Here is a 24910-nt window from a genome sequence, read left to right as displayed (position 1 = left end):
TTAAAATATCTCTTTCAGGAGGTGAAATTGACTGTGTGGATAAGGATGGCAATACTCCTCTCCATGTGGCTGCAAGATACGGTCATGAGCTTTTGATTAACACCTTAATAACCAGCGGAGCTGACACAGCCAAGTACGTTACTGCAAAAATACAGTGGAATAATTGGCACATGTGGGAATACTGCCAAAGGGATTCTGCCAGGCAGTAGATAGTTCCCATTTATCCAGGTTAGGGTGGATCTGTTCCATTATAGCAAACACAAATTAAATTTGAAATAAATTAAGTGACTTTTAATGGTAGACGCAAGGAAGCATTGATTTTATTTTTCAGTTACATCCAAATGTGGCCTATTCTGGTGGTTTTAGTTAAGGAGACTTGAACTTTATTCCTAACTCTGCTAATATTTTTCTTTTCTTTCCAGTGCTTCATGTTAGTTAAACAGGAAAAGTAAAACATAATTGGGCAAATTCAGAATTTATTCAGAGTGCTCGCTCGGTTTCAATGATATAGTTATAGAGGGTACAATTGAGTAAATCTGCTATATAGGGAAGGGGGAACCTGACTTCATTTTACACTTCAACAAAAATATATAAAGCATCTGTATGAGGCTGTCACAATGCTGGGTGCTATGGGGGATTTCAGAATAGGTAAGTTACCTAGTTGGTATCTTCAAGGAGCTCATAATTTTGTTGGGGGGCCCAAGGCCCACTTATTACAAAGAACCATGAAAGATGGTATATCCTCAAGTTCTAAATGAAACAGGACTTAAGTGGCAAAATGTTTGGTGTAGACACTATATGCCATAGAATATAGAAAGGCAGGAGAAAGCTTAAAGGTGGCTATTTTTTCTGAAAAGGCTTCTAGGAAAAGATGAGTTTTAGGTAGGCTTTGGAGGACAAGAATTGAAAATATTTGTTTAGAGAAGAGGGAGGCAGCCCTCCCAACCAGGGAGGAAAGCAGGAACAAAAGAGGAAAAGACTACACCTGGGGAGGAGCTTGGCCTGGCAGAGTGGAGGGTGGCATGTATGTCATGACGCTGTGCTCCGCTCAGGGGCAGCGTCGTGTGACGGTTGGGAGTCGGCGTGGGTGGGCACGTCCTGGGCTCCAGTCCAAGCTGCCTCACTTGTCAGCTGTGTGACTTTGAGCCTGTTGCTTTGGTTTCCTCATTTGAAAACTGGGAGTAATAATGGTATCTACCTATAGGTTTTTTGTGAGGATTAAGTGTCTTAATTACTGTTAAAGGTCTCTGGTACATGGTAAGAGATCTATATGAGTATGAGTTGTATAAATATATCTGCTAAGGTTGTTAAAAAGATAATCCATGTTATTAATAAAAGCTTGTTGAACAGCTCCTGGCACATAGTAAGCCATCAATACATGTTAACTATTATTTTATTACTTAATAATATGTAGTAGAACCAAATTAAAGAGGACCTTAAATGCACAAATAAAGAGTTTGGCCTTAATGACAGAGACTATGGGGTGACGATAACTGAATTTTTAGGAGAAGGGCAATAGGAGGGCAGTTTATGTTAGGAATTCTGTTTTGTTTGTCAAATGTACAACAGAATTGAAAATCTTGCTTGAGAATGAGCCAAAATTTAAATGGTCTAGGGAAGCTGTAGTGGGATCATGAAATCAAATGCATAGAGGGCCAGGTGTGCTGGGCGTGAAGTGAATTATGTGGCATGCTCTGGTAGCTTGGTAGTGTATAATGATTTACCTTCATCAGTTCAACATTAAGTTGGCCTGGGTTCCTGTAGCCTCCTGAGCACCCAGTCTAGTGGTCGAGATAAGAATAAGAGCAATGACTGCAGTATTGTGAGGTTTGTTACAAAGGAGGTTTGGACCAGACTGTAGGAACAGAGTCAGGGTCGCCCAGAAGAGGTGACATCTTAGCAAAAGGAAGACTGCGCAGGAGTTGGCCAGGAGGACAGAATTGTGAGATAGAGAGGGAGAAGCGAGGAAGAACGTTCCAAGAAGAGGGAACCATCTTTATAAAGACACAATGTGAACGTGTTGAAAGCAGATTCCTAAAGCTGGGTCATCTGATATGTCAAGTAGAAAGAAATGAGGCGGAAAGGCAGGAAGAGCCATATCTCCAAGGACCTTGCAAGTCCTGTTAAGGAATTGGATTCCATTCTGGGGCATTCGGAAGCTATTAAAGAATTCCAAGTGGGTGTAGAGTAGGTTGTGTCTAATGATCCCATTTGTGTGCAAGAAAGATCGCTCTGATAGCAGTCCAGACATGTCGGAGGCAGTCCAGACATGGCGGAGGCCGTCCAGACGTGTCGGAAGCAGTCCAGACTGGAAACACTTGGCAGCCTCTTGCAAACATCCAGGGAAGAAAAGATGAAGTCTTGGGGAAGGATGAGGCCGAGGGCCGACAGGGGAGGGGAATGCTGACTATTAGCAGAGGGGTGTCTCTTTCCAGAAGAGAAAGGAATCTGCTTTAAGCCAAAGGAACTTTTTGATGGGATGTTGCAAGTTAAAAGTAGCAGCTCAGTTTTGTGGAGAAAGCTCTACATTAGGATTCAGGATGCTCTTACCAGGTTCTGGAGTTCCCAACCAGACCATGGCTGCCCAAAGCCAGATACCATAAATGCTCAGTGTTAATTAAGCAGAAGTAAAATATCTAGGCACAAAGCAACTTTACCTGTGATATGTTAATATTTTCAGTGGTATTTTTTTTTCCAACTCTGCGTTACTTGAGGTGTTTTAGCCAAAGTATCATGAATTTCTGATTTTCTTCCAAACCAGAATCCATTTTAGGGATAAAAATAAAGTAGGCCCAATGCATACTTAAAATTTCCCTCCAAAATCTATTTAATTCAATATGCTTGAAGTTTGTTTCCTTGTAACTATTTGGCCTTCAATTTATGCAAACACACACCCTGTAGCAAAAGTGCCTTAGAAATGGCATTGTTGTTCAAGGAGCCTTTTCTTCCCTTGGCTGTGCTGTGTCCTGGGGACACAGAAGAGGGAAACATTGTCCCAGCCTCAAAAAGCCACATCTGCTTTCTTTTGTCACAACATATCTAAGGATAAGACATGCTACCTTCAGTGACAATGGTTCATTAAGGCAGTGATGGATGTGTGTGTGTGTGTGTGTGTGCGCGCGCGCGCGCGCACGTGCATGCTTGTGCGCTTGTGTGTATGGGAGAAGGGAAACCACCTTAGGGGAAAATATCAAAATGAAAAGGAGAGAAATTAGATTAAATTTGCCAAAAACACCTCAGAAAATCACTATTTTCTGGGTTTCTAGTAGGTTTATTAAAAGGAGAGAAATAGGATTTTCCTTCTATAATTAAGTAAACAAACAGCATTTATGAAAAATAACTCATCTTCATTCATAAAAGATATAGGAAATGTATTTTTAAAAGATCTCTATATAACAAGTTTTATCATTACTTTCTTATGAATCTACTTGAATGTACTGTAAGCCCTTGGTTAGAATGTTCTTTGTTATTCTTTTTGCTTCTCTGAACTTTAACTTCCTGCAACTTGAATCAGTGTTCATGCAACTTTATGTGGTATCAAATCCCTTTGGTTTTTCTGCTTGAGTTTTGCTAGGTTTGGAGCACTTGTCTCTAGGATTTTAATTTGCCTCCCACCTTATCAGTTATACTCTCAGTTCTTTTTCTGCCTCAACTGCAGCAGATTTAGGGATATTGTAGTTACACAGATAACTGGCTCTGACATTCATTCATTCATTAAATATTTGTTGAGGGCCTGCTGAGTGTTACCTATTATGCCAGGTTATGGGATTATAGAGGTCCCTGTCCTCAAGGACTTTCTAATCCATTGAGGGCAATATTTAAACAAGTATTTAAAATCATGCATGCTAAGTGTGATGCCAGAGCAATTGCCGGTTGCCACTGGGATATGAGAAAACATATCTGGGACCTGGAACCCTGTCTGGCAAGGCTGGGGAGGGTTTTGGGGAAGAAGCAATGGTTAACGAAGACTAAAGGATGAGGAGTAGTTAGTTCGTAGTAGTGAGAGTCTTTTAGATTCTCACTATAGATGCATTTTTATTATAATGTTAACTTGAATACATATATAAACATAAGACTTGCTATAAACTCAGATTTCTGACACTAATATGTCAATAATCTTAAAAATTACAAAACACTTGCAAACAGAAACCAACACCATTCATGTTAACTGCACAGCTTGATAGTAGCAAAAGCTGAATACTTACCTATGCCAGGCACCGCACTGAGGGGTTACATTAACTGTCACAGCAACCTCCTCGGGTAGGTGCTGTGATTATCTCCATCTTACAGATGAAGTAACTGAGGCACAGGGAGATTCAGTCACCTGCCCACAGTCACAGAGCTAGTGCAGGGTGGAAATGGGACTTGGTCCTTGGCTGACTGAATCTGGAGCCTCGGCTCCTGAGCACGGGGCATGCTGCCTCTCTACCTAACATTCTGCCGATGGTAAATCACAATTTGTGTAGGGTTTATGGTCCTGGGGGCTAAGGTGCTGACTCCTTAGAGTTCAATATATGCTGCAAGAATGGAGGTTGTCAGTGGCTTAAACAAAGTTGTGGACCAGTTGGACTCATCGCCCAGCACAGAAGCCCTTACTCAGATACTGCCAAAGTCCGTTCACATGGAAGGCTCGAACTGCGTTATCACTGGCCCTCCCCAGGTCCATTTGTCTATTGAGTTCATCTTTATTCTTTTCTTGGTGGCCCATGGCAATTGCCACACAAGCCCCACTGTGAGCCTAAGTACAAACATGGCGCTGGAATTTGGCAGAGGTATGTGGTGATAAAGTGATCGTTCAGATGAGCCCCCAAATGTTTTTATACCAATTATTTTAGATCATCAGCACAATGAAAAGACAATTTGAAAATTCTTAGGGTGAACAGCTTGAGATCCCAAAGATTTCTAGAGACCCCCTGGGATGCACTGACTAGTTTGTGAAGCGCTGTGAGAAGCAGTGGAGAAGAGAAGAGAGTTTCAAGTGGAGGAACCAGCATGTGCCAAAACCCAGGGGCAGGACAGAGCCTGGCCCTTAGGAGGAATGCAAAGAAGCTCACTGAGATTCTAGAACACGCATAGGTTAGGTAACAGGGTAACAGCCAGATCTAGAAGGGGCCTTTCAAGGCACGTTAGAGTGCTAGGACTTGATTCAAAAAGACCCACTGAAAATGTCTGTAGGTCGCAGGTAGCAAGGACCAGTTCTCATGGTCATCAGTTATATTCCAGTGCCTCTAACTTTGGGGTGTATCATAAATACTTGCAATGGCATAGATACAATTCATAGGAAATTGATTTTTTTCATTTAGGTAGGAATCATAAAATCATCCTATTCTAAATTTAGGGAATATTGTTGTCTCACCCACTCAGTGAACAAAACTAAACTAATCTCATTTCCCTAGGGGAGTTGTGAGATAAGTATCGTAAAGGATAGAAAGATAACAGAATTATTAGCTGGTCACAGTTCATTCTTGGCATTTAAGTAATCACACACCTGATTTTAAGGAAGCACAACCTGATTACAATTTCAAAACTCACAGACTACTAAACCAATTAAGCTAATAATAATTGCAAGGGCAAATAATAATACTGACATGTATGGTAAAGGCTTACCATGTGCCCAGACACTCTATTTAGCATTTTGTGTGCCTTATCTTAATGGGTCTTTCCAACTGCTCTATGATATAAGTGTTGTAATTATCTTATTTTCCTGATGAGGGAATGATTAAATTCTTACCAAAGATCAAATAAGTAGCAAGTGGCAGAACTAGGACTTGAACCCAGAGTTTCTGACCCCATCACCTTAATCACAGTGTTGTTTACCACATGGCCTGCAAGGAAAGCTCTAGAAAAGACTGGATGCAGGAAGGGCAGCTATGGCTCCCTGATGCCAACTGGGAAGCTTAAAAGAACCGACTTCCTAAGAATGCAAACGCTCATTCTTCACTTCCGATAGCTCTCTACAAGACAGTCCTCCAGACCTTATTTATTCTGAAATAACTGGGTGGGAGATGCCAGCTAATAGCTAAATTAGAAATAGCTAATACAAATGTGTTCTATTAATTTAATGACTAGTAAAATAAATGGAGCAATTTAACTGGAATTGTTCCCCTCTTTCCTGTAACTTCTGCATTGTTAACTTTAGTGTGATTTAGCATCTTTATTCTTCATCTTCCTTGATGTATACCTGATGAAATAATAGTGATGCTTCTCATTTGACTCAGACAGCCAAGTCCTGATTCTTCTCCTAACGGTTTTATAATCTTTCCTTCATAAGCAGTCTTAGAACAATAAAGGTGTAATTTTATTTTGAAATGCATGAATCATTTCTGAAGTGATTCAGAAATGCTGAATTCTGCTTTTCTTTTCTTTTTTTTTTTCCAATCTTGACTTGATACTTAGTTTTACTATTTGAACTATAGTTTCACACTCAAGTTCAAATGCCAATAGTACTTACATCTACACTAACATGTTTTCAACTCTTACACTGAGGTGGTGACTTTTCATTAACTATGGAATAAAAAATATGTATCAAATAGAATTTTTACTAGACCTATTAAATTAGAGTAGTTCTCTCTCTCTTATCCTCTCAGGTTTATAAGTAGCAGTGAAAAAGATAAAATAATTAGCTAATGTTGAGTGTGATGAATTATCTAAAGACAGGGTATAAAGTGCCAAGGTTGATTAGAAATATTGATAATGAAGTTTGTAGAATATATTATGATATTGTTGCTATTATACTATCACTTGTATTTTTGTTTTTCCCAATGGGTTTCTTACAGAGTTTGATGCTATTTTCTCTAATTCATTTGCTTGTAATTATTTTATATAAAGATATATATTTTATGTATCTTTATAGACTGCATTATATATGTATATACAGATTTATGTGTGTATATGCATAAATGTATGTGTGTGTGTATATATATGTATGTATATTTAAAGAATGAGGAAGGCTCAAAGAAATCTTGAGAAATTCAGTCCCTGATTCTAGACATATTCTTTTAGTAACTTTAAAATCATCCTAGAAGATATTCATCTACTTTCCTCTTCCAAATATCCAGAGATATTTAATCGTATGTTTTTTTGCCATAACTCCCCTAAACAAATGAAATAGTTCGGTAAAATCATATTAGCTTCAAGTTCCATTTCGTAAGGCACTTTTAAAGCATGTTATACGTGTTTTAAAAAAACTGTATGTTTCTCTCGCCTCAAGAGGGAACAATATAAATAACAGCATAGATAGAGAAGCTTCTCTCCCATCCCCCAACTGCTTCTGCCTTTTCATGAGCATCAAGGTCGTCACTGATGCAATTGCTTTTCAGAATTTTTTTGGTAAATGATGAGAGAGGCAATTACAAGCAGTTCTCCTCTACGTGACACTGCCCGGAAGACGGGCAAATTGCATCTCTTGATGGATGCCAGCTATTATATACACTGGGTTGGAAATCTCCATATAGGGAAAGGAAAATAAACAGAGGGAAGACTGAACAGAAACACCAATAAATAGAAAGAAGCTATCATGGAAAGAGAGTGCGGTGGTTAATTGCTGACAGACTCGGATTTTGCACAATACTGAATACTATGAAATATCTGTGAATTATGTATATGCTTTCACACATTCACACACACATAATAACTTTGGAGATGGCAAATAAAATTCATGTATCCAGAGCCTAACAAATTCAAATCATATATATTTCCTTATGAAGCATGGAGTCTGAAAATGGCCCACTTTGTTGTCCAGAAACTTAGGTGATTAATACTCCAGGGTGTAAATAGATATGGTCCTGTACTTGCTTCTGTTATGCAGAGGATTTTAAACATCTGAAATGTATTATTTGATTAAAATGAGATATTATGAGAAATGATCACTAACATAAATGCTTATAAGTACACAGCAACCACCTGATGATGCTGTCTGTTATGAGCTACAGTTCAGCACATGGCTTTGGGTCCTTGTTCTAGGAAATGTGAGAGGGGATAGGAGGAGGATTTAATTCTCAAGGCAAAAAGTGCTGGCATCAGAAGGCTTTCTGTTCTTTAAGGGATCATCCTGGGTATCGTGTCAGGGTGGAAGTCAGTCTAAAAAGTCCTTTTCTAGACTATTCCTTTAATAGTTCTAGGTTTATGAAATATATGCAAACTAATGTTTATTACTCCTGTGTTTTTGTGACTGGCATTGTGATGTAGATTAATGTGCAACATAAAAGTGCATTAGGAAGATAACATTTCACCTGCAGAAGGTATAAACCAGGCGTCCTCAAACTATGGCCTGCGGGCCACATGTGGCCCACCGAGGATATTTATCCTGACCAGAGGTGTTTTTGCCGCCTCTGCCTGTCCTGCTTAGCAGCCAACTCGTCCCAGGCCCACAGTGCGCATGTGTGGAATGTGCACCACACTCTCCAATGGCCCTCCAACGGTCTAAGGGACAGTGAACTGGCCCCCTGCTTAAAAAGTTTGAGGACCCCTGGTATAAACATTAGCTTTTATTCTCATCCAAAACTTTATTTTCAATAATACAGCCTTTACTAACTCAACAAATTGCTTGGCACATAACACATCAATAGTAAGTATGTTTATCAAATCGAGGAATAAAATAAGCTGCTTTTCAAATTCAGCTTGTCTTGTTCAGCATTGTTATCTCTAGCACTTAGCATAGTATCTCATGCTAAGAAAGTGTTGAATAGTTGAATGAATGAATGAGACATATGATGGCTAAATTGAAAGAAAGCAAGAGGAAGATTAAAGAGTCATGTTTAGGTAAAAACAGTCACATTTATGTGAATGTATATTTTTTTTCTTAAAAATATACATTCCTATGGTTATGGGCTGGTTTAGATTCAAGCATTTATTATTTTAAGATGGAAAATGATTACATAATTATTTATTAGGTGGAAGAATTACAAAATTATTTCAGCCAAGGGAATCTCTAAGCAGGGTGGTATTAATTTTCATCAGAGAACTTCTAGGAAGGTCCTTATTCTTCTGCATGTATCTTGAGATCTGTTACCATGAGCTGTTCTGTTTTTTTCCTCCTCAGGTGTGGAATCCATAGTATGTTCCCTTTACATTTAGCCGCCCTAAATGCTCACTCTGACTGCTGCAGAAAGTTGTTATCGTCCGGTAAGTAAATGTGTTACCAGAGATGAGGCTTAATGTGTCCTGTACGTGAGTCACATGGCTTCGGGTGTCTGGTCAGAGTGAGTGGCTGCCTGTGTTTCATGTCATTACCCGGTGTGGCAGGAAGAGTCGTGTTCCACAGCTAACTGCATGTGACCGTTCCCGGCAGTCCTTCGTGTTGAGCTGTTTGAATGTCAGCACTCCTGCCCAAGAACAAGAATCTTCTCTGTTATTTAAGTTAAAGGTTGGGTGATTCAGGGTTGGAAAGAGGCAGGGATGGCCAGAGCTTATAAGAAGTTTAAATCATAGAAGAAGAAAATATCTTCAAGGCTTAAAATGATGACTTAACATTTAATATTTTTTAACGAAAGGAAAAGGTCAAATCCTCTACACTTAGTGGTAGAAATGTCATGTTTCCTTCCCTGAGCATTGAAAAATCACTATACGTGGTCCCCTCAACTAGCTGTAGTTTTTATTTTTTTAATGTGAGACTATTTGGAACCAAGAAATCCTTTCTGGAAACAAGTAATCTTTCTTGTCACTTCTTCTACCAACTTATATTAAGAAGTTCCTGGGCTTTCAAAAGTGGTAGAGGTTTGCAAGGCAAAGATTGTTTATGAATTAATTCATCAGATAACCAAGAGCCATTTTTTTCCCTCTAAGTACTTTACCTATGGTTGATTCTGCTTTCACTGCTGTCGGCATGTTTAAAAATAATCCCTGCATGCAAGCATGTTTCCCAAATCTTAAACCAGCCAAAAGGTTGGAATACACTTAAGAAAATATCTATTCCAGCATGTTAGAATTACTGCTTTGCCTTCCATGTTTTCTCCATGTGTTCTGTCTGCCTATCTATTGCCCTATTTATCTCAAATTGGTTTCATAAATTTCTATCCTGGGATTGAAAAATGGGGCTGTGGTTCACCCAGGGCTGAATGTGAAAATAAATCCTTCTTGACTTCACGGTTCTTCCTATAAAATTGCCAAGCTTGAGCAGTTACCATTCGTTTCCATGACAACCTCTTTCTGACTACAATTGCTTGCGTTCTGGTTTTTCTACTAACTGATTTTTCTGTCTCTGCAATGTTTCTTGTGGTTTAACTAGGACAAAAGTATAGCATAGTATCCTTGTTTAGTAATGAGCACGTGCTGTCTGCAGGCTTTGAAATAGACACCCCAGATAAATTTGGAAGAACGTGCCTTCATGCTGCTGCTGCAGGAGGGTGAGTAGTTAGCAATTCTAGTTATTTCATGACTTAATTACTAATTCATCTTTATTGACTTAAGTTGTCTGTGAATCAAAGGCAATTTCCTTAATCAAATGGGTAAGAATCATTTTTACCAAATATCACTGTGTTACATTTCCAGATTACTTGCATTTTGTTCTTCCAAAGAAAAATTGTTGGCCTATCTCATATAGCAAATAGTTTTTCTTTTTTTTTCTTCTCTCTCTTTTTCCTTTATTGTTTTTAATTATAAATTTTCAGGCTATGGAATATATATCTATCATGTACCCTTCCACCAAAAGAAAATAATTTGAAATTTGTTCCTAAGCTTTTCCTTTTTTGATGCTGGTAGGTGGGTGATGATCAAGAGAATCCAAGATTGGATTAATTAACGTTCATTTATAGACATTTTCATCCTTACTTCAAATCTGATTTTTTAAGTCTTTATAATGATTAAATGTGAACAAAAGTCAAGAAAACCCAAAAGATAGACATGAAGGAATTTAATCCTTGCTTTTTTTTTGAGTTATAAAGAGAATTTTTCATCAGCTACTCTCTTTTTTTATACTGATGGTTAGATTAAAGCTCTGATCAATATGTTGTTGATATATCTGACCACACATTGATCAAACATGGCATCTCTTGGATGACCTTGTTTGGGTAAGGTGTTGGTTCTTAATCAATTTCCTGGTCCTTAAGGAACAGCAATGCTTCTCCATTTGTCATTTGTGCATTATCAAAGTTTAGGGCTCCTTGTTTACATGGGTCCCTTCTAAAAAGTCTTATAACTAGTTTTGTATTCATAATTTTGTATTATTTTTTAAAGAGTCCCCTCTTCCCCACCCCAGCCCTCAAATTGTGTGAGCTTCACGAGCCATGCCACTTTGATCTGCCACTGCCTTTGATCCTTTGGCATCAGTCAGTAAGAGACAGGTGCTTCATATCAACTGGCATGCTACTCCAACACATAGATGTCTTAAAAAGTTCTTACACAGGATGACTGAAATAGCTAGCTCTCTGAGAAAAGTGGCTATAAAGGGTGGATGTGGGGAGGGGAGAGCCCTGCTCAGGTTTATCATTGAGATCATTTTTCTTATTTAAATTATAATAAAACAATAAATTCTAGGCCGCTTCTTAGCATCCCAAGTATAGAACGATGATGGATGATTACCTCTTTTTATGACCATGTTTTTAAAAATATCAGACCTGTGCAGAAGGTGGCAAGACACCATTTCAGATTCATGTCTGAAACTCCTATTAGAATTAATATTTAGCTACATGCCCTTCAAAAAGAAATTCACTTCAATGGGTCCTTTTCTTTCTACTAAATATGATTTATTGCTTCTGCGAATGACAAAGAAGCTGTGCAAGATCACTGTGCACCATTGCATCATTTTCAGCCTTGGGTCTACATATTTTTACTTAGATTACAAAAGCAGGGAAATGCAGCTGTTTTATTTCCCATTAAGGAGTATCTGGGTTGAAAGTGGTTTATCATGGTGAATTCATTCTGCTGTGATAAAAGGTAATACTCATCCACTCTGGCTCATTGTTTAAAGGTGACATGAAATTATTATAGGTTTAAGTTGTTGTTTCATAAACTCTTGATGGTTTTGAAAACAAATTTTAGGATAAACAAAACCATCACTGGAAGGTTTAGTCATGTAATAATCATGACATTCTTTAGTCATGGGATTGAAAATGTTCTGCCAACCTCTTTTATTTATTGAGTTACTACCTTTGAAAGAGGATCTTTAGGGACTTTAGATCCTTACAGTAGGGAATTAATATGTTCAAGTTATGTTTTGTTAACAGAATTTTAAACCTGGAGTTATTTCATCTTGTCCTGCACTGTGCAGAAAACAACTCTTTCTGAAGATAGCCCAGGAATCAATCTCTTCCATCTTAATGATGTTTTCCCTGTCTTTCTAGTAATGTGGAATGTATAAAACTCTTGCAGAGCAGCGGAGCAGATTTCCATAAAAAGGACAAGTGTGGGAGGTATGTAATCAGGGAGTTCTGCTTCAAGTGCCTAAATGGAAGGAGTGGGGAGTAGTCCCTGTAGTAATCATGTTATGTGGAAATGGTAAACAGGGAAGCTAGCTGGGGGGATTCCATCTTCGTACCAGAAGTCCCTTCTGGTACGGAAATGCCAACTAAGCAAACACAAGCCACAAGGAAAGCATCTCTGCTCACAGCTTCTCTTTAGAAGTATCAATTTTCTCTCTTCTTTTTTCAATTTTTTAAAAAATTTCCCACATAGATATAGTTTAGAAAATTCTATTTGTAGCAGAGTAGAATATTTTAGCCCTCCTAACCCAGAATCTGGTCATAAGATCTAGAACATTTTATTACATATAGTGGACATTTCATCCTGGGATGAAGTTTTAGACGTATTTAAAACATTACACACACATATACACACATACTGCTAATAGGTCATAGAACTTTCCTTACCTTAATGGTCATTTGTGTTAGCTCAATTGTGCCTTGATACTAGCTGGTACATGGATATATATTTTGTTAATATATATGTATGTGTGTATATATGTATTTTTTCACCCTTCCTCTCCACATGCACCCTGGTTGTTTGGGGTTGCTACGAAGTTCTTCTCTTCCCAACCTATGTAAGACAGCTCCTACTCAACCTTCCAGATTCATGTGTGACGCCTCCTTGTGCTCTGGTAGGAGGGCCCCTCCCTGCTCCAATGGCTCCCTCCAGCCCCCACCGCAGCACACAGCACACATCACACTGTTCTCGTGGGCTCTGTTTCCTTATCTCTGTCCCCACCTGACTGTGGGTCTCCTGAGGACAAGAACTGGGTGCCATTTTCTCTTTATCTTCGGGCCCTGTTATGTGGTTGATACCTAATAATTTTCAGTCTAATTAAAGCATAAGCAATCCAAAATGTAAAATACTTATACTTTCCTTTTGTGGACTGAAAAGGAGAAAATCAACTAGTAAAAGAGCCCATAAATTGACTATAAAATATGAAATTGTCGTGCTTAAAAATTAATAATTCTTGAAATAGTTGCTTTATTCTTACTAGTCTGTGTGAGTATTATCCCCTGAATATTGGTTAGTCACACCAGGAAAACTTTTAAATAATTGAGAACTAAAAATGAGTAATAAAAAACAAATTATTTCATATTTCTGCAGGCTTTCCCTTTACAAGGTGCCTGTATTTTCTGAATATTACTCACTTGGTTTCTCATAGTAACTCTATGAGGTATATGGGGATGCCTGTTATCCATTTTAATAGATGAGAAAGCTGAGCCCACAGAAACCAAATGGTTTATACATGCACATAGAATTGTGGACCTAGCAAGGGCTTTAGGGCACAGCAGCTCAAAGGTGCTTATTGAAATAAGGATGAAGAAGCCTGGCCCAGAGAAGGGATGTAGTTTGGGCCACCTTGCAGATCTGCCCACACTGTAGCCCAGGGCTTCTGATTCATGTGCATTGTCCTTTCTGGTAACTTACATCCCTACCCTCAAGGAGCTTACAGTCCACTGGAGAAGATAAGACAACACAGCAATAGCTAAAATCAAGACACAGTATGTGATGAGAGCTCAAGAGAGACCCAGGCTAGCTAAGCAATCTCAGACAAAAAAAAGAGAACTGACTTCTGGAACATGAAGGATGAGTGGGAATTGATGGGTGGAAGTGGTTGAGGAAAGGGCACTTCCAGGGAGAAACCAACACAGGTACAGGTGGAGGGAAGAGTTGATTGGGAAAACTTGAAGTCATTGAGTTTGGGTACGCTGTTGAGTATGTCTAAGGGAGAGAGTTACTGTATCAAAGGAGATTGGGACCAGCTTGGGAAGATCTTCGATTCCAAGCTGAAGAATCGAGTGGGGAAGACCAAAGGTTTTAGAACAGGATTATCATATGTGGGTATTGTACCTCAGAAAACCCAATTTTTCATTCATATTAACTAAAATTTAGCTGAAAGTTTAATTAGAGCCAAGGAGGCTGCTGGGATGGTTTTGCAATGGTTCAAAGAACAATAATGCAGACTTGGATAGGCTCTAGGAATAGAAAGAAAGGATGGGTCTGTGGCGAAGAGCCTTGCCTGAAGACACTGTCTTTGTAGCTTCAGCTCTAGTTTATAGAGGTTAAGCATCCCTCACTTGAAAATCCTAAAAGCACACCCCCAAAGAGGAACATCAGCTCTCTAAAAATGGACATCAACCAAAATCAGACCACTAAAATGACAGAAGAAGAATTTCAAACATGGATTTTAAAAAAACAAAATTTGAGACATTTTAAGCGCTGACGTGACACTCAAAGGAAGTGCTCATTGGAGCATTTTGGATTTTGGATTTCAGATTCGGAATGCTCAAACATCCAAAACACTCTGGTCCCAAGCATTTTGTATGAGGAGTACCCAAACTGGATAGTGAAAGGAAGGCACAACCTTGGCCTCCACACACTGCGAGTCGAGGAGCTTTCTGTGCCCCTGGGAATATTGCTCTCAGCACTACTGCCAGTGATGGCTCTGTTTTCCGGACTGAATGAATCATAAATTGCTGTTTGTTTTTCAGGACCCCTTTGCACTATGCAGCTGCGAATTGTCATTTCCACTGTATTGAGACATTAGTGACTACAGGGGCCAACGTTAACGAAACAGATGATTGGGGACGGACAGCTTTGCACTATGCCGCTGCATCAGACATGGATAGAAAGTAATGGCAGCCTTGCTCATGCCTCCTCTCGGGGTAGGGCAGGGGAGCGGGGAGGTGTTGCTCAGTTGTCTTCAGACTGCTTCACAGAAACTACAAATGAAAAATCTCTCTTATCAAGTCCCAAACGAGTTGGACTTTCTTCATTCCTAACCTGGGTTTTCCCATTCTGCTTGCTTTATGTGTGATTATTACATGTCACTGCACAATAACTTCTCTCTTCTTTGGGTTGAATGCCAAGTGGAGCTGTCAAGGCCAGGTTTTCAGTTCATTCAAAATCAGTTGTAATTTATTTTGACATATACTGTAGTTTTCATTATCACTACTTAAATGCTTCATTTGCTGTAAAACTTACATTTGCTAATATATATGTCAAAAATGTCCACCCATGCATAATCCCAAAGGCCCTCAAATGCAGCGCCAGGATGTGTAAACCAGGCATTATTGTTCTAAACCTGGCCATGAATGCTCTTTCGGGAGATGGAGGAGAGGATGTTGGTTGCCCTAGGACATGTTTGGATTCTGTAGGTGGTTAGGAATAGAAAACAGAAATAAGTGAAGTACAAGGCAAGAAGGTGGGGAGATGCCCACAATCGAGGAAGTTGTACTCAAAGGCTTCAGGCGGGCCTTCTTCATAGGGATACATTTTGGTGACACTGTTTGAAGAATTATTGAATTATTTGCTGCCCTGTACTGTGGAATTGATTCTGGGTCAGTGCTGACTGCCTCTCCCGTAGGTCAATGGCTGTTAGATGGTGACACACGATGAGATATATGTCTTATATCACGACCCAATGTACACATTCACTTATATTTGTTTTATGTATATGTATGTAAGATGGGGAGTTTATGGAAGGGTTGGCAACTTGATTGTTGCCTTAATCACTGATACCTGGGTGGAAGTTTTAGGAAAGTCGTGTTCTCAGACAGGTTCCTTAGGAGAGAATAGATTTACTGGATGGCCTTGGAGAAAACCGTGGATGCCCTCGGTGAAAATCAGTGCTGCTTATTTCCTTTGGGTTGGGGTAAAAAGCATTGAGATATAAATTGTACCAAAACCATTAACAACTTTGCCTTTGAAAATATTAATTGCAGTTTTTTTTTCTATCTCTTATGCTGAGAAGTAAGACTATCTTAGGAAATGCCCATGAAAATTCAGAAGAGCTTGAAAGAGCCAGGGAGCTGAAGGAAAAGGAAGCCTCGCTGTAAGTTTCTTCTCCACTTAAGACAAGGTGCCATTTCTGATCCTTTGTCTGCTTCTCGTGGCCACGCTGCCTGCCTTACTATTTTGGGGTTTCACTTGGGATCTTGGGGAAATGATATGGGCTTGCCTTTAAAGACAAAGAAACTGTTCTGTTATTACGTCCTTGAATTCTGCTGTTTTCACATTGGGGAAGTTTCTAAAATCGTAAGTTTTGCTTCGGCCACCACCAGGTAGGTCAGTGTTTTTTAGGGCCAGGTGTCTCAAATATCATTTCTGACTCTGCCATGCACCATGTGCCTCAGGGGACAAATTTGCCTCTTCTTGGGACCTTAGGTTCTGCTTTTGCAATTTGGGGTAACTGTTAAGATTCTGAAGACTTTGGTGTGAAATACCCCATTTGTATTTTCCCCTTGCCCCCCGCCCCACACACGTCAACTTACAAACAGCCTCCTGCCCCTGAAGACAGCTGCGCCGGGGCCCCCTCATCCCTCCTGCCTCTCTCTGATTTCTGCCAGAGACTTAGCTGTGGCTGTGACAGGGGCTGGAGTGCCCGCCATTACCCGGGGTTGATACACAGGGAAGCTCGGAGAGTCTTTTCTGCACTGTGAGTCCCAGTAAGAAGCTCACAGTGCCCACCGTGGTGCCTGGCTCCTCGTCAGCGTTCAGCACCTGCTGAAGCAATAAACAAGCAAATGAACTGGTGCCCACGTTTTGTGCCCTGCCCCTGTGGGACCCAGTGGATACAGTGCTCTGCCAGTCTGCAGGCACCCAGTTTGTGACTTGTTTATTCTCTTCCCCGATGGTCAGAGGAACCAGTTTCTATGTGAGTCGAATTCTTGTGTCCACTCTAGGGTCTTCCCACCTGCCACTGGGCTCCTCCCACACCCAGACTGTTGGGGAAGGGATAGGTAGAGAGTGTAGCCCCACTACATATTGCGGGGCATAACTTTGACTATAATTGGAGTGAGGACAAGAACACAGCTATGAGAAAAGTAGAATGACCAAGATTTTGCTCCAATACTCTAAAATTTAAAATAATGATATTAGAAATCTGTAGAATTTTAAGCTACTTCAGTAAATTGTCCGTTTCTCCAGTGAACTGAAAGCTTGCCCTGGGCCAGAACAGCCCCTTTGCCGATGATGGAGAGGGAGGGAGCAAGAAAAGCAGGAGAGAGACAGGGAACTAGCCCCGAGAGCTCTTTTATGCGAAGGGAGACTGCTCCCTGTGTCCAAGTACACCCTTGACCTAATGCACATCTGTTGATTTTGCCTCTTACTGCCAAAATTGCTAGTCAGGGCCCTGGGAGGAGAAAAGATAAGCATCCCCAATTAAAACATGAAATTCATTTTTCCTTAGAAACAATGTGGAGAATATCCAAATTCTACAGTACTGTGTCATTATAATAGGAACGTAGATAGTGCATAGTTAAGCTATATTCTGTGGGTTTTCTAAATTACAAACTCAACTGAGTTTTGGAATATAATCCATTCAGAAGTTGGAGATTATATGTCTACTAGAATGTTATTCTTATGGAATGATTTTTTTATTTATTTTTTTTTTTTATTTTTTTTTTTTTTGAGACAGAGTCTCACTTTGTTGCCCAGGCTAGCCGTGGCGTCAGCCTAGCTCACAGCAACCTCAAACTCCTGGGCTCAGGCAATCCTTCTGCCTCAGCCTCCCGGGTAGCTGGGACTACAGGCATGCGCCACCATGCCCGGCTAATTTTTTATATATATATCAGTTGGCCAATTAATTTCTTTCTATTTATAGTAGAGACGGGGTCTCGCTCTTGCTCAGGCTGGTTTTGAACTCCTGACCTTGAGCAATCCGCCCGCCTCGGCCTCCCAAGAGCTAGGATTACAGGCGTGAGCCACAGCGCCCGGCCCTATGGAATGATTTTATTTGAAGAGCCAAATTGGGTTTAATGTGAGTCACACCTGGGATGCTGTCCATGGACATTTCATTACCAAAATGAAAAAGAACTTCTTCCTTATAAGGTGCAAATGACCAAAGACAGCATGATAGCAGGACTCTAATAATAGTTTGATTTATTATGAAGCATTTTATGGATAAATCATGTGAAATGTAGATATTTAGTTTAAAAAAGTCTTATGTCTTTCATCAGTTCTTCTGGAAATTGATGTATCTGTTTTAACTGTTTCTGTGTGTGATTTATTTATTCCTCTTGCCTTATTCCGAAAGATAGGTAAATGCCATTTAAAGGTTTTTGAGTAAACTTATAGATATAAAATTTCCATTGGAAGGTCTCAAAGTATAGGGTCTTAAAGTATAGGGTGATATTTAGAATTTTAAAATTTCAATTTGAGTATGAAATTGAATCATCTTAGTCTTATAAAGGATGTGTTTGGCCCACGGTCACAGAAATAATACTGAATTATGGAGCTTTGCTCTCTGCCTAGTTATCCCCCCCCCCTGTGCCAGGAGGAATGGACCATTTGCCATAGGCCCTGAACAGAACTCATTAAATCCCTGGGTTCTTACATCCTGGAGCTTTGGGCTCTTCAGCAAAGATGGAGCTGTGTTTCTTCCTCTAACATTTTCCTAAGACTGTGGCTTTTTCAGAAAAATTACAACTCTGCCTGAAAGGCTTTTACAATTTTCTTTCTGGTCTATATTCCTAATGGTACAATTAAACCCTCTTTCTTCAAATGTGCTTACAAAATTAATTGTTCATTTCTTTTACATGTTTACCCTTTCCATTATTTTTATTATTTAGTCTATTCTTGGGTTCTTTATTTATTCTTTTTAACTTTCATTTTCTACCCTTTTAACTTCAGAATGAGGTTAAAAATAAGGTAGAGAGTGTAGCCCCACTACAGGTTGTAGGACATAACTTTGACTGTAATTGGAGTGAGGCCAAGAAACACAGCTATGAGAAAAGTAGAATGACCCAAGATTGTGTTCTAACATTCCAAAACTTAAAATAATGATATTAGAAGTCTGTAGAATTTTAAGCTACCTCAGCAAATGCCCCTTTCTCCAGTGAACTGAAGCTTGCCCTGGGCCAGACCAGCCCTCTTCCCACTGATAGAGAGGGAAGACCTATTGCAAGTTGTGACCACTTGTTTATTAGGTTTAAGACTTCGGTTTTTTGAACATGGAGTTCTAAAACTTATTATACAGTAATCTTGATGACAGACATGCTCTGTAACTTAAGATGAGAAGAAACAAAAGCCTTAATTGTCCTCTTGTTCCTAAAGCTTCTCTTGAATTCTAGAATGGCTATTTCAAACTCAAAGATAGCTACAGAACACACACACACACACACCCCTTCCAACACATAAGACTTCATTGCTGTAGAATTTTTAAAGAAACACTGAAATTCATGAAGTGCTTCCTGGAACATTCATAATAGGAGGATTTACATTAATTATCCCTTTTGGTCCCAAGATGTTTCTAAAATAACACCTCATCTTTCTACTTACAGATGTCTAGAGTTTCTGCTTCAAAATGATGCAAATCCATCTATCCGGGACAAAGAAGGTTACAATAGCATTCATTACGCTGCTGCCTATGGGCACAGACAATGTCTGGAATTGGTGAGTTGTTTTGTCTTTGTTTTCTCTAACACACACACACCCCCCTCTGGAAATGCTGATCTTAAACTTTCAACAAATGCCCTCACTGCCTAATTAAGTCACCAGTAGAAATCACCTTGAAGATACTCCATGCTAAGTGACTAAATTGTTATTCATGATATGTGGACCTCATTATTCCATTTCTGTCCATTCTAATCTCAGAACTAACTGACAGTTGACTCTTTTCCACATTACTGTAATTTGGGCTGGGAATGTTAGATCTGTGTATGGACACAGTTTGTATTTACAGATAATTAGGATGTATCAAATAAACTGTATTTCTAGGGGCAAACCTTGCACTCCACTGTTGAATAACAGCGCTGTAAGGTTACTTACATAGGTGTATGGGTTTGTCATGGTCCCACATTTGTAATTTAGGGGAAGAAATTGGCAAGGGCACAACCATGGAATTTACTTGAATTTCTAAACCACCAAGAATTTCAAACCTATGGTGTGACCAAGAAGCACCTGGCAGTTTGGAGTCTGAAACTCGTCTGTTGGCATAGGTCACAAAACCCAAGCTCAGATGCCCACAGAGACCAGAAGTATACAGTAAATGAGAGACGTGAGCTCACATATAAAACAGTAGGGAGTGATGGGGACTGTGGCAGAGACAGCATGTTCTGTCTAAAGGGAGAAATAGCTAGTTGGCTCCCACTGGTTGAGACCAGGTGGGAATGCATACCCAGGGTTGCTAGATCTCCAAGACTTCAAGAGAAGATAGACAGCTAGAAATTTTCTGTTTTGAAAACACTGGGTGGGCCAGGGAATTGGCTCTGTGGCTGCCTCCTGCCTGCGTGCCCCCAGTTGCCACCTCCTCAGCATCATTCTTGGGTCAGCTTCACCAGGACACGCAGGTGTCACAAACTCACTCTCTCTGGCCCAATGATGGAGATGAACACCACCTTTCCTGACTGGACTCCAACTCTGTTCCATGTCCCTTGAAAGGAAGAAGTCCTCCTTTTCAAAGTGATTCAGAGCTGTGGTGGGGGAAACACTTGCACTGTATCAGCTGCACAGTCTATAGAAAAAAGTCACGAGGTAGAAAACAAGTGAGTGATGGTGTTGGCACCTACGTGGAGATGACGGAGATGTGCCCCAGCTCTTTCCTTTGCCTCTGACTCTGCTGCCAGCCTATGAGGTTCTTCTCAGGGTCAGCCTTAATATATTTCTTTTAACTATGAATGTGGAAAATTCTCGTAGAGGTCACCTAGTATGGAAATAAAAAGGTGATTATTCTAGTGTTGTTTTTCATTGCATTTATTGACAAATTGTTCCTACTTTCATTGTTCCTGAAGACTTCTAAGTCTTCTTTCCTGAAGTTCTTGTAGATGCTGAAGATTTCCTTGTTTGATCTTGGGGGTAGATAGCACTTTTTCGTCCTCTTGTCCTGATTCCATCATAGCTCCTCTTTCAGTTACCGTGGCTGCATAACAAAATCACCCCAAAAGTTAGTGGCTTAAAATAATAGTCATCTGGCCAGGCGCGGTGGCTCATGCCTGTAATCCTAGCACTCTGGGAGGCTGAGGCGGGCGGATTGCTCAAGGTCAGGAGTTCGAAACCAGCCTGAGCAAGATCGAGACCCCGTCTCTACTATAATAGAAATAAATTAATTGGCCAACTAATATAAATTAGTTGGCCAACTAGAAAAAAATAAATTAATTGGCCAACTAGAAAAAAAATTAGCTGGGCATGGTGGCACACCTATAGTCCCAGCTACTTGGGAGGCTGAGGCAGGAGTATCGCTTGAGCCCAGGAGTCTGAGGTTGCTGTGGGCTAGGCTAACGCCACAGCACTCACTCTAGCCTGGGCAACAAAGTGAGACTCTGTCTCAAATAATAATAATAATAATAATAATAATATTCATCTCTCATTGTTTCTTTGGATTAGGAAGTTGGAGTGGTTTAGCCAAGTAGTTCTAGTGAAGGTATCCTAGGAGATTACAATCAGATCTTGGCTGGGGCTGGTGTAATCTCAAAGGCTTCTTCATTCACCTGTCAATCACTTGGGCTGAAAGACTCAAACAGCTGACATTCCTTGGGCCTCTCTCTCTCTCTCTCTCTGCCTCTATGTGTTTTCTCATGTGATTTTCTCTAGAATGGCAGTTCTAGAGTAGCTCTATGTCTTACATCGTAGCTTACAGAGGTCCAAAGGCATCTGTCCTGGGAGAGAGTAGAAAAGAGATAGAGGCAGACCAAATCACTTTTTATGATCTATCCTTAAAGTCACACAGGGTCACTCGTGCTACATCTATTCATTGAGGCAGGCCCAAAATACAGAGAGGGTAGGTAGTCTCTAACTTTTAAAGAGAGGTATGTCAAAGAATTTGTAAACATATTTTAAAACTACCCAATTTCATAGAAAGATGTAGGAAGCCAGTGATTTCATGGCCTCCTATTATATGGACATGATGTAGCCTTCTGTCCACAAGAATTCTGTCTGATAATGAAATCACTCCTTTGATTAGATCAACACTTGCCCTGTGTAATTCACAAAGAGATGATTATTTGTGGCAGTTATAAGATATTCAAAAGCATGTAGGGAAAGGTATTAATGGATATTAATTTGCAATGTCAGTTGAACAGAACAAGGGCAGATTATCAATATAAATTGGTAGAAGTGTGACCATGTTTGCTTTTAGGAAAGACCTGCAGTGGGTCATTTTTAACACAGACAGGATGTGAATTCTCTCTTTTCTGAATGATTATAGTTGCATAGAAAGTTTTATGTATTCCTATTTTGGAATGCATTCTAAAATTCCTCTTGGGTGTTGTTTACACTAAGGAAAGATTCTAAGCAGACTATAAACATTCTTATACCCCACTCCCTCCCAATCAAAACAAGACCCAACCCTAAAAGAATCCTGGACACTCCCTTAAGATTGGAATCACAGAGCCAGGCCTTTACAGGTATCTTATCCCCACTGCTGGCTCGTCCAACTGTGAACAGATTTGGTCAGGAGATGAACAGGATGAAGGGGTTCTAGAAGGAGGGGAGAGGGAATAAGGCCTGTCCTTGATACAAGCATTAGGTGAAGAAGTGGGGTTTTCTTTTGGGGTGGGGAGGGCGCACTTTTTCTAATTTATTGTCCCTCTTTCTATAGGAACCCAATACGTTCATATCCCTTAAAACTCCCATTTCCCTGGGGACTAGATGTTAGCGAAGCAAACCAATTAACCAATGTGCACCGAGAGGTGACTTTCTAGGACTCTTTCTCACTGCCGTGCCTATCTTCTTCCTCATCTCACGACACAAACACCAGTCTTCCTAGGGATCACCCTTGCAACAAACTGTCCCTGACTGCTTGGTGCTAGAGTTCTGCCAATGAAAGATGCACATCTGGTAGCTCTGGATAGCTTATTTGAGCCTCCAAGCAGGAATTGCGCAGGGAGAACTTTCTTTAATTTCATGGTCCCTCCCTGGCCTGTGGAAGGAGTAGAGAGAGTAAATATGAATTTGTGGCCCCTGGGCCTTCCCTTTCAGATCAGGGCTTTGTCCTTTGGGACTTGGAGTAGGATTGAAGAGGGTGGTGGCCATCAGGGCCAACTGATTTGTGAGGTTGATGAAATGTATTGTTGGCCCCTCCTTCCATCTAGTTGAGCAATTACTGTGATTATGCATATCATTAAATAGGTATCATTAAATTTGATATGTATTTTATTTGACTTTGACGTTAACTTGGTCTGTGTTTACTTGGCATTCGTGGTTTATAGTTCCTGTCTGTGATCAGAATTTATAAACTGTACTTGTTTATTGTTCAGTCTATTTTGCTATACTCAAGAAGGAACAGAAATTATTTTAGTTGTTTTAACTTTACTTCCCTTATACAGACTTATGTTGAATTAGTTCCACGAGAAAAGAAAAACTTCTAAAAATTAGCATGCACTCCTTAGTCTTGATAGAATAACCAAGGTTCAGAATTCTGCCAAGTCTATCTACTTAGGGTGGTGTTCTGAGCTGGTCTTGATCAAAGACGTATGTACTATGTGTGCAAGCAAAAATCTGCCCACAAATGTGAGCCGGGAGCTGTGATCAGTCATATTCAATTAGGCTCAAAATATCAAAGCAGTGCGGGGGAGACTTGGCTAATAAAGCGTCTTATGTCTGAATAAAATGTATGTTAGGGTGGAGGAAGGGAGTTGGCAAAGGAGAGCTCTAAGCTTGTCTTTCCCTCCATCTGAGATGCATTCTTACTGACTCTGAAGAGAAAAATCAGGGAAGCATGCCCCTATTTGGAATTTTTGAGTTTATATTGGCTGCTGTTTTTCTTTTACAATATTAAAGATTTGTCTATGCACATAAAGATCTTTGTGGCTTTGTTATTGAAATGGAAAAATATGTGTGCCAATATAATTACATAAATTGCCTACAGAAATTTAGAGAGATTGAAAACTCTAGGCCTGTGATTAAATTCAGTCCAAGATTTTGCCATGCCAAATCACTTGGAATGTGGCTGCTTCCCCGGAACCTTCTCTCCTTTTCACTGTTATGAGCTAACTTGAGCTTCAACTGTGAGAGTAAGTAGGGGTGACGAATGTCTCTGTATATATATTCTAGGATTTTCTGGGATTCTCTGAAGGCAGACTGAAGATGACTATGTCTCAGGCAACTCAACACCAAAATTATGCTGCTTTCAAATAAACTCCTCGATGTTTTGGGTTGTTTCTTGTATTCTTCACAGAACTTTAGGAAACCATTACCACCTGGCTCTGAGTACCTATGTGCAGTGATTCCCAACCTTTCTGGCACCAGGGACCGGTTTCATGGAAGACAGTTTTTCCACAGACTGAGGGTGGGGAGCTGGGGTGTTGTGGGTGAGGGGAAGGTAGTGCGGAGCTCAGGCGGTTCCCTAACAGGGGGTTGAGGACCGCAGACTGCATGTATCTGTGCAAGATGTACTTACATTGGCAGCGTCTAGTTAAGCTTCTGAAGACTAAGAAAGTAGGATACAGAAAAGGAGTTAAAAAAAAGAAGAAGAAGAAGAAAGGAGAGCTGCTGAGTGGTCATCTGAGGACAAGAAGACGAAAAACCAGTAAGCTTGAACCCCAGCCCTGTACAAGTCTCTGATGACTTT

General features: G+C 40.1%; 1 protein-coding gene across 5 annotated transcripts in view; it reads left to right on the top strand.

Annotated features, from left to right (window-relative positions):
* The window catches only part of ANKRD44 (ankyrin repeat domain 44), a 286791-nt gene that overhangs the window by 188744 nt on the left and 73137 nt on the right, over nt 1-24910 (top strand). For 2 of the 5 annotated variants that reach the window (XM_012776977.2, XM_012776976.2), the window contains exons 10-16: nt 19-133; nt 9041-9123; nt 10280-10343; nt 12279-12347; nt 14895-15035; nt 16157-16237; nt 19686-19797. In XM_012776977.2, coding sequence (XP_012632431.2) covers nt 19-133; nt 9041-9123; nt 10280-10343; nt 12279-12347; nt 14895-15035; nt 16157-16237; nt 19686-19797 — 665 coding nt within the window. Of the gene's footprint in view, nt 1-18; nt 134-9040; nt 9124-10225; nt 10344-12278; nt 12348-14894; nt 15036-16156; nt 16238-19685; nt 19798-20784; nt 21335-24910 lie in introns of those variants that run through there. The other 3 variants (XM_012776975.2, XM_012776972.2, XM_076005771.1) reach the window with 2 other exon arrangements.

This window comes from Microcebus murinus, chromosome 8 (genome assembly GCF_040939455.1).
Source record: "Microcebus murinus isolate Inina chromosome 8, M.murinus_Inina_mat1.0, whole genome shotgun sequence".
NCBI lineage: Eukaryota > Metazoa > Chordata > Mammalia > Primates > Cheirogaleidae > Microcebus > Microcebus murinus.
The sequence above is the reverse complement of the archived record's forward strand: the minus strand, read 5'-3'. Positions and strand labels throughout refer to the sequence as shown.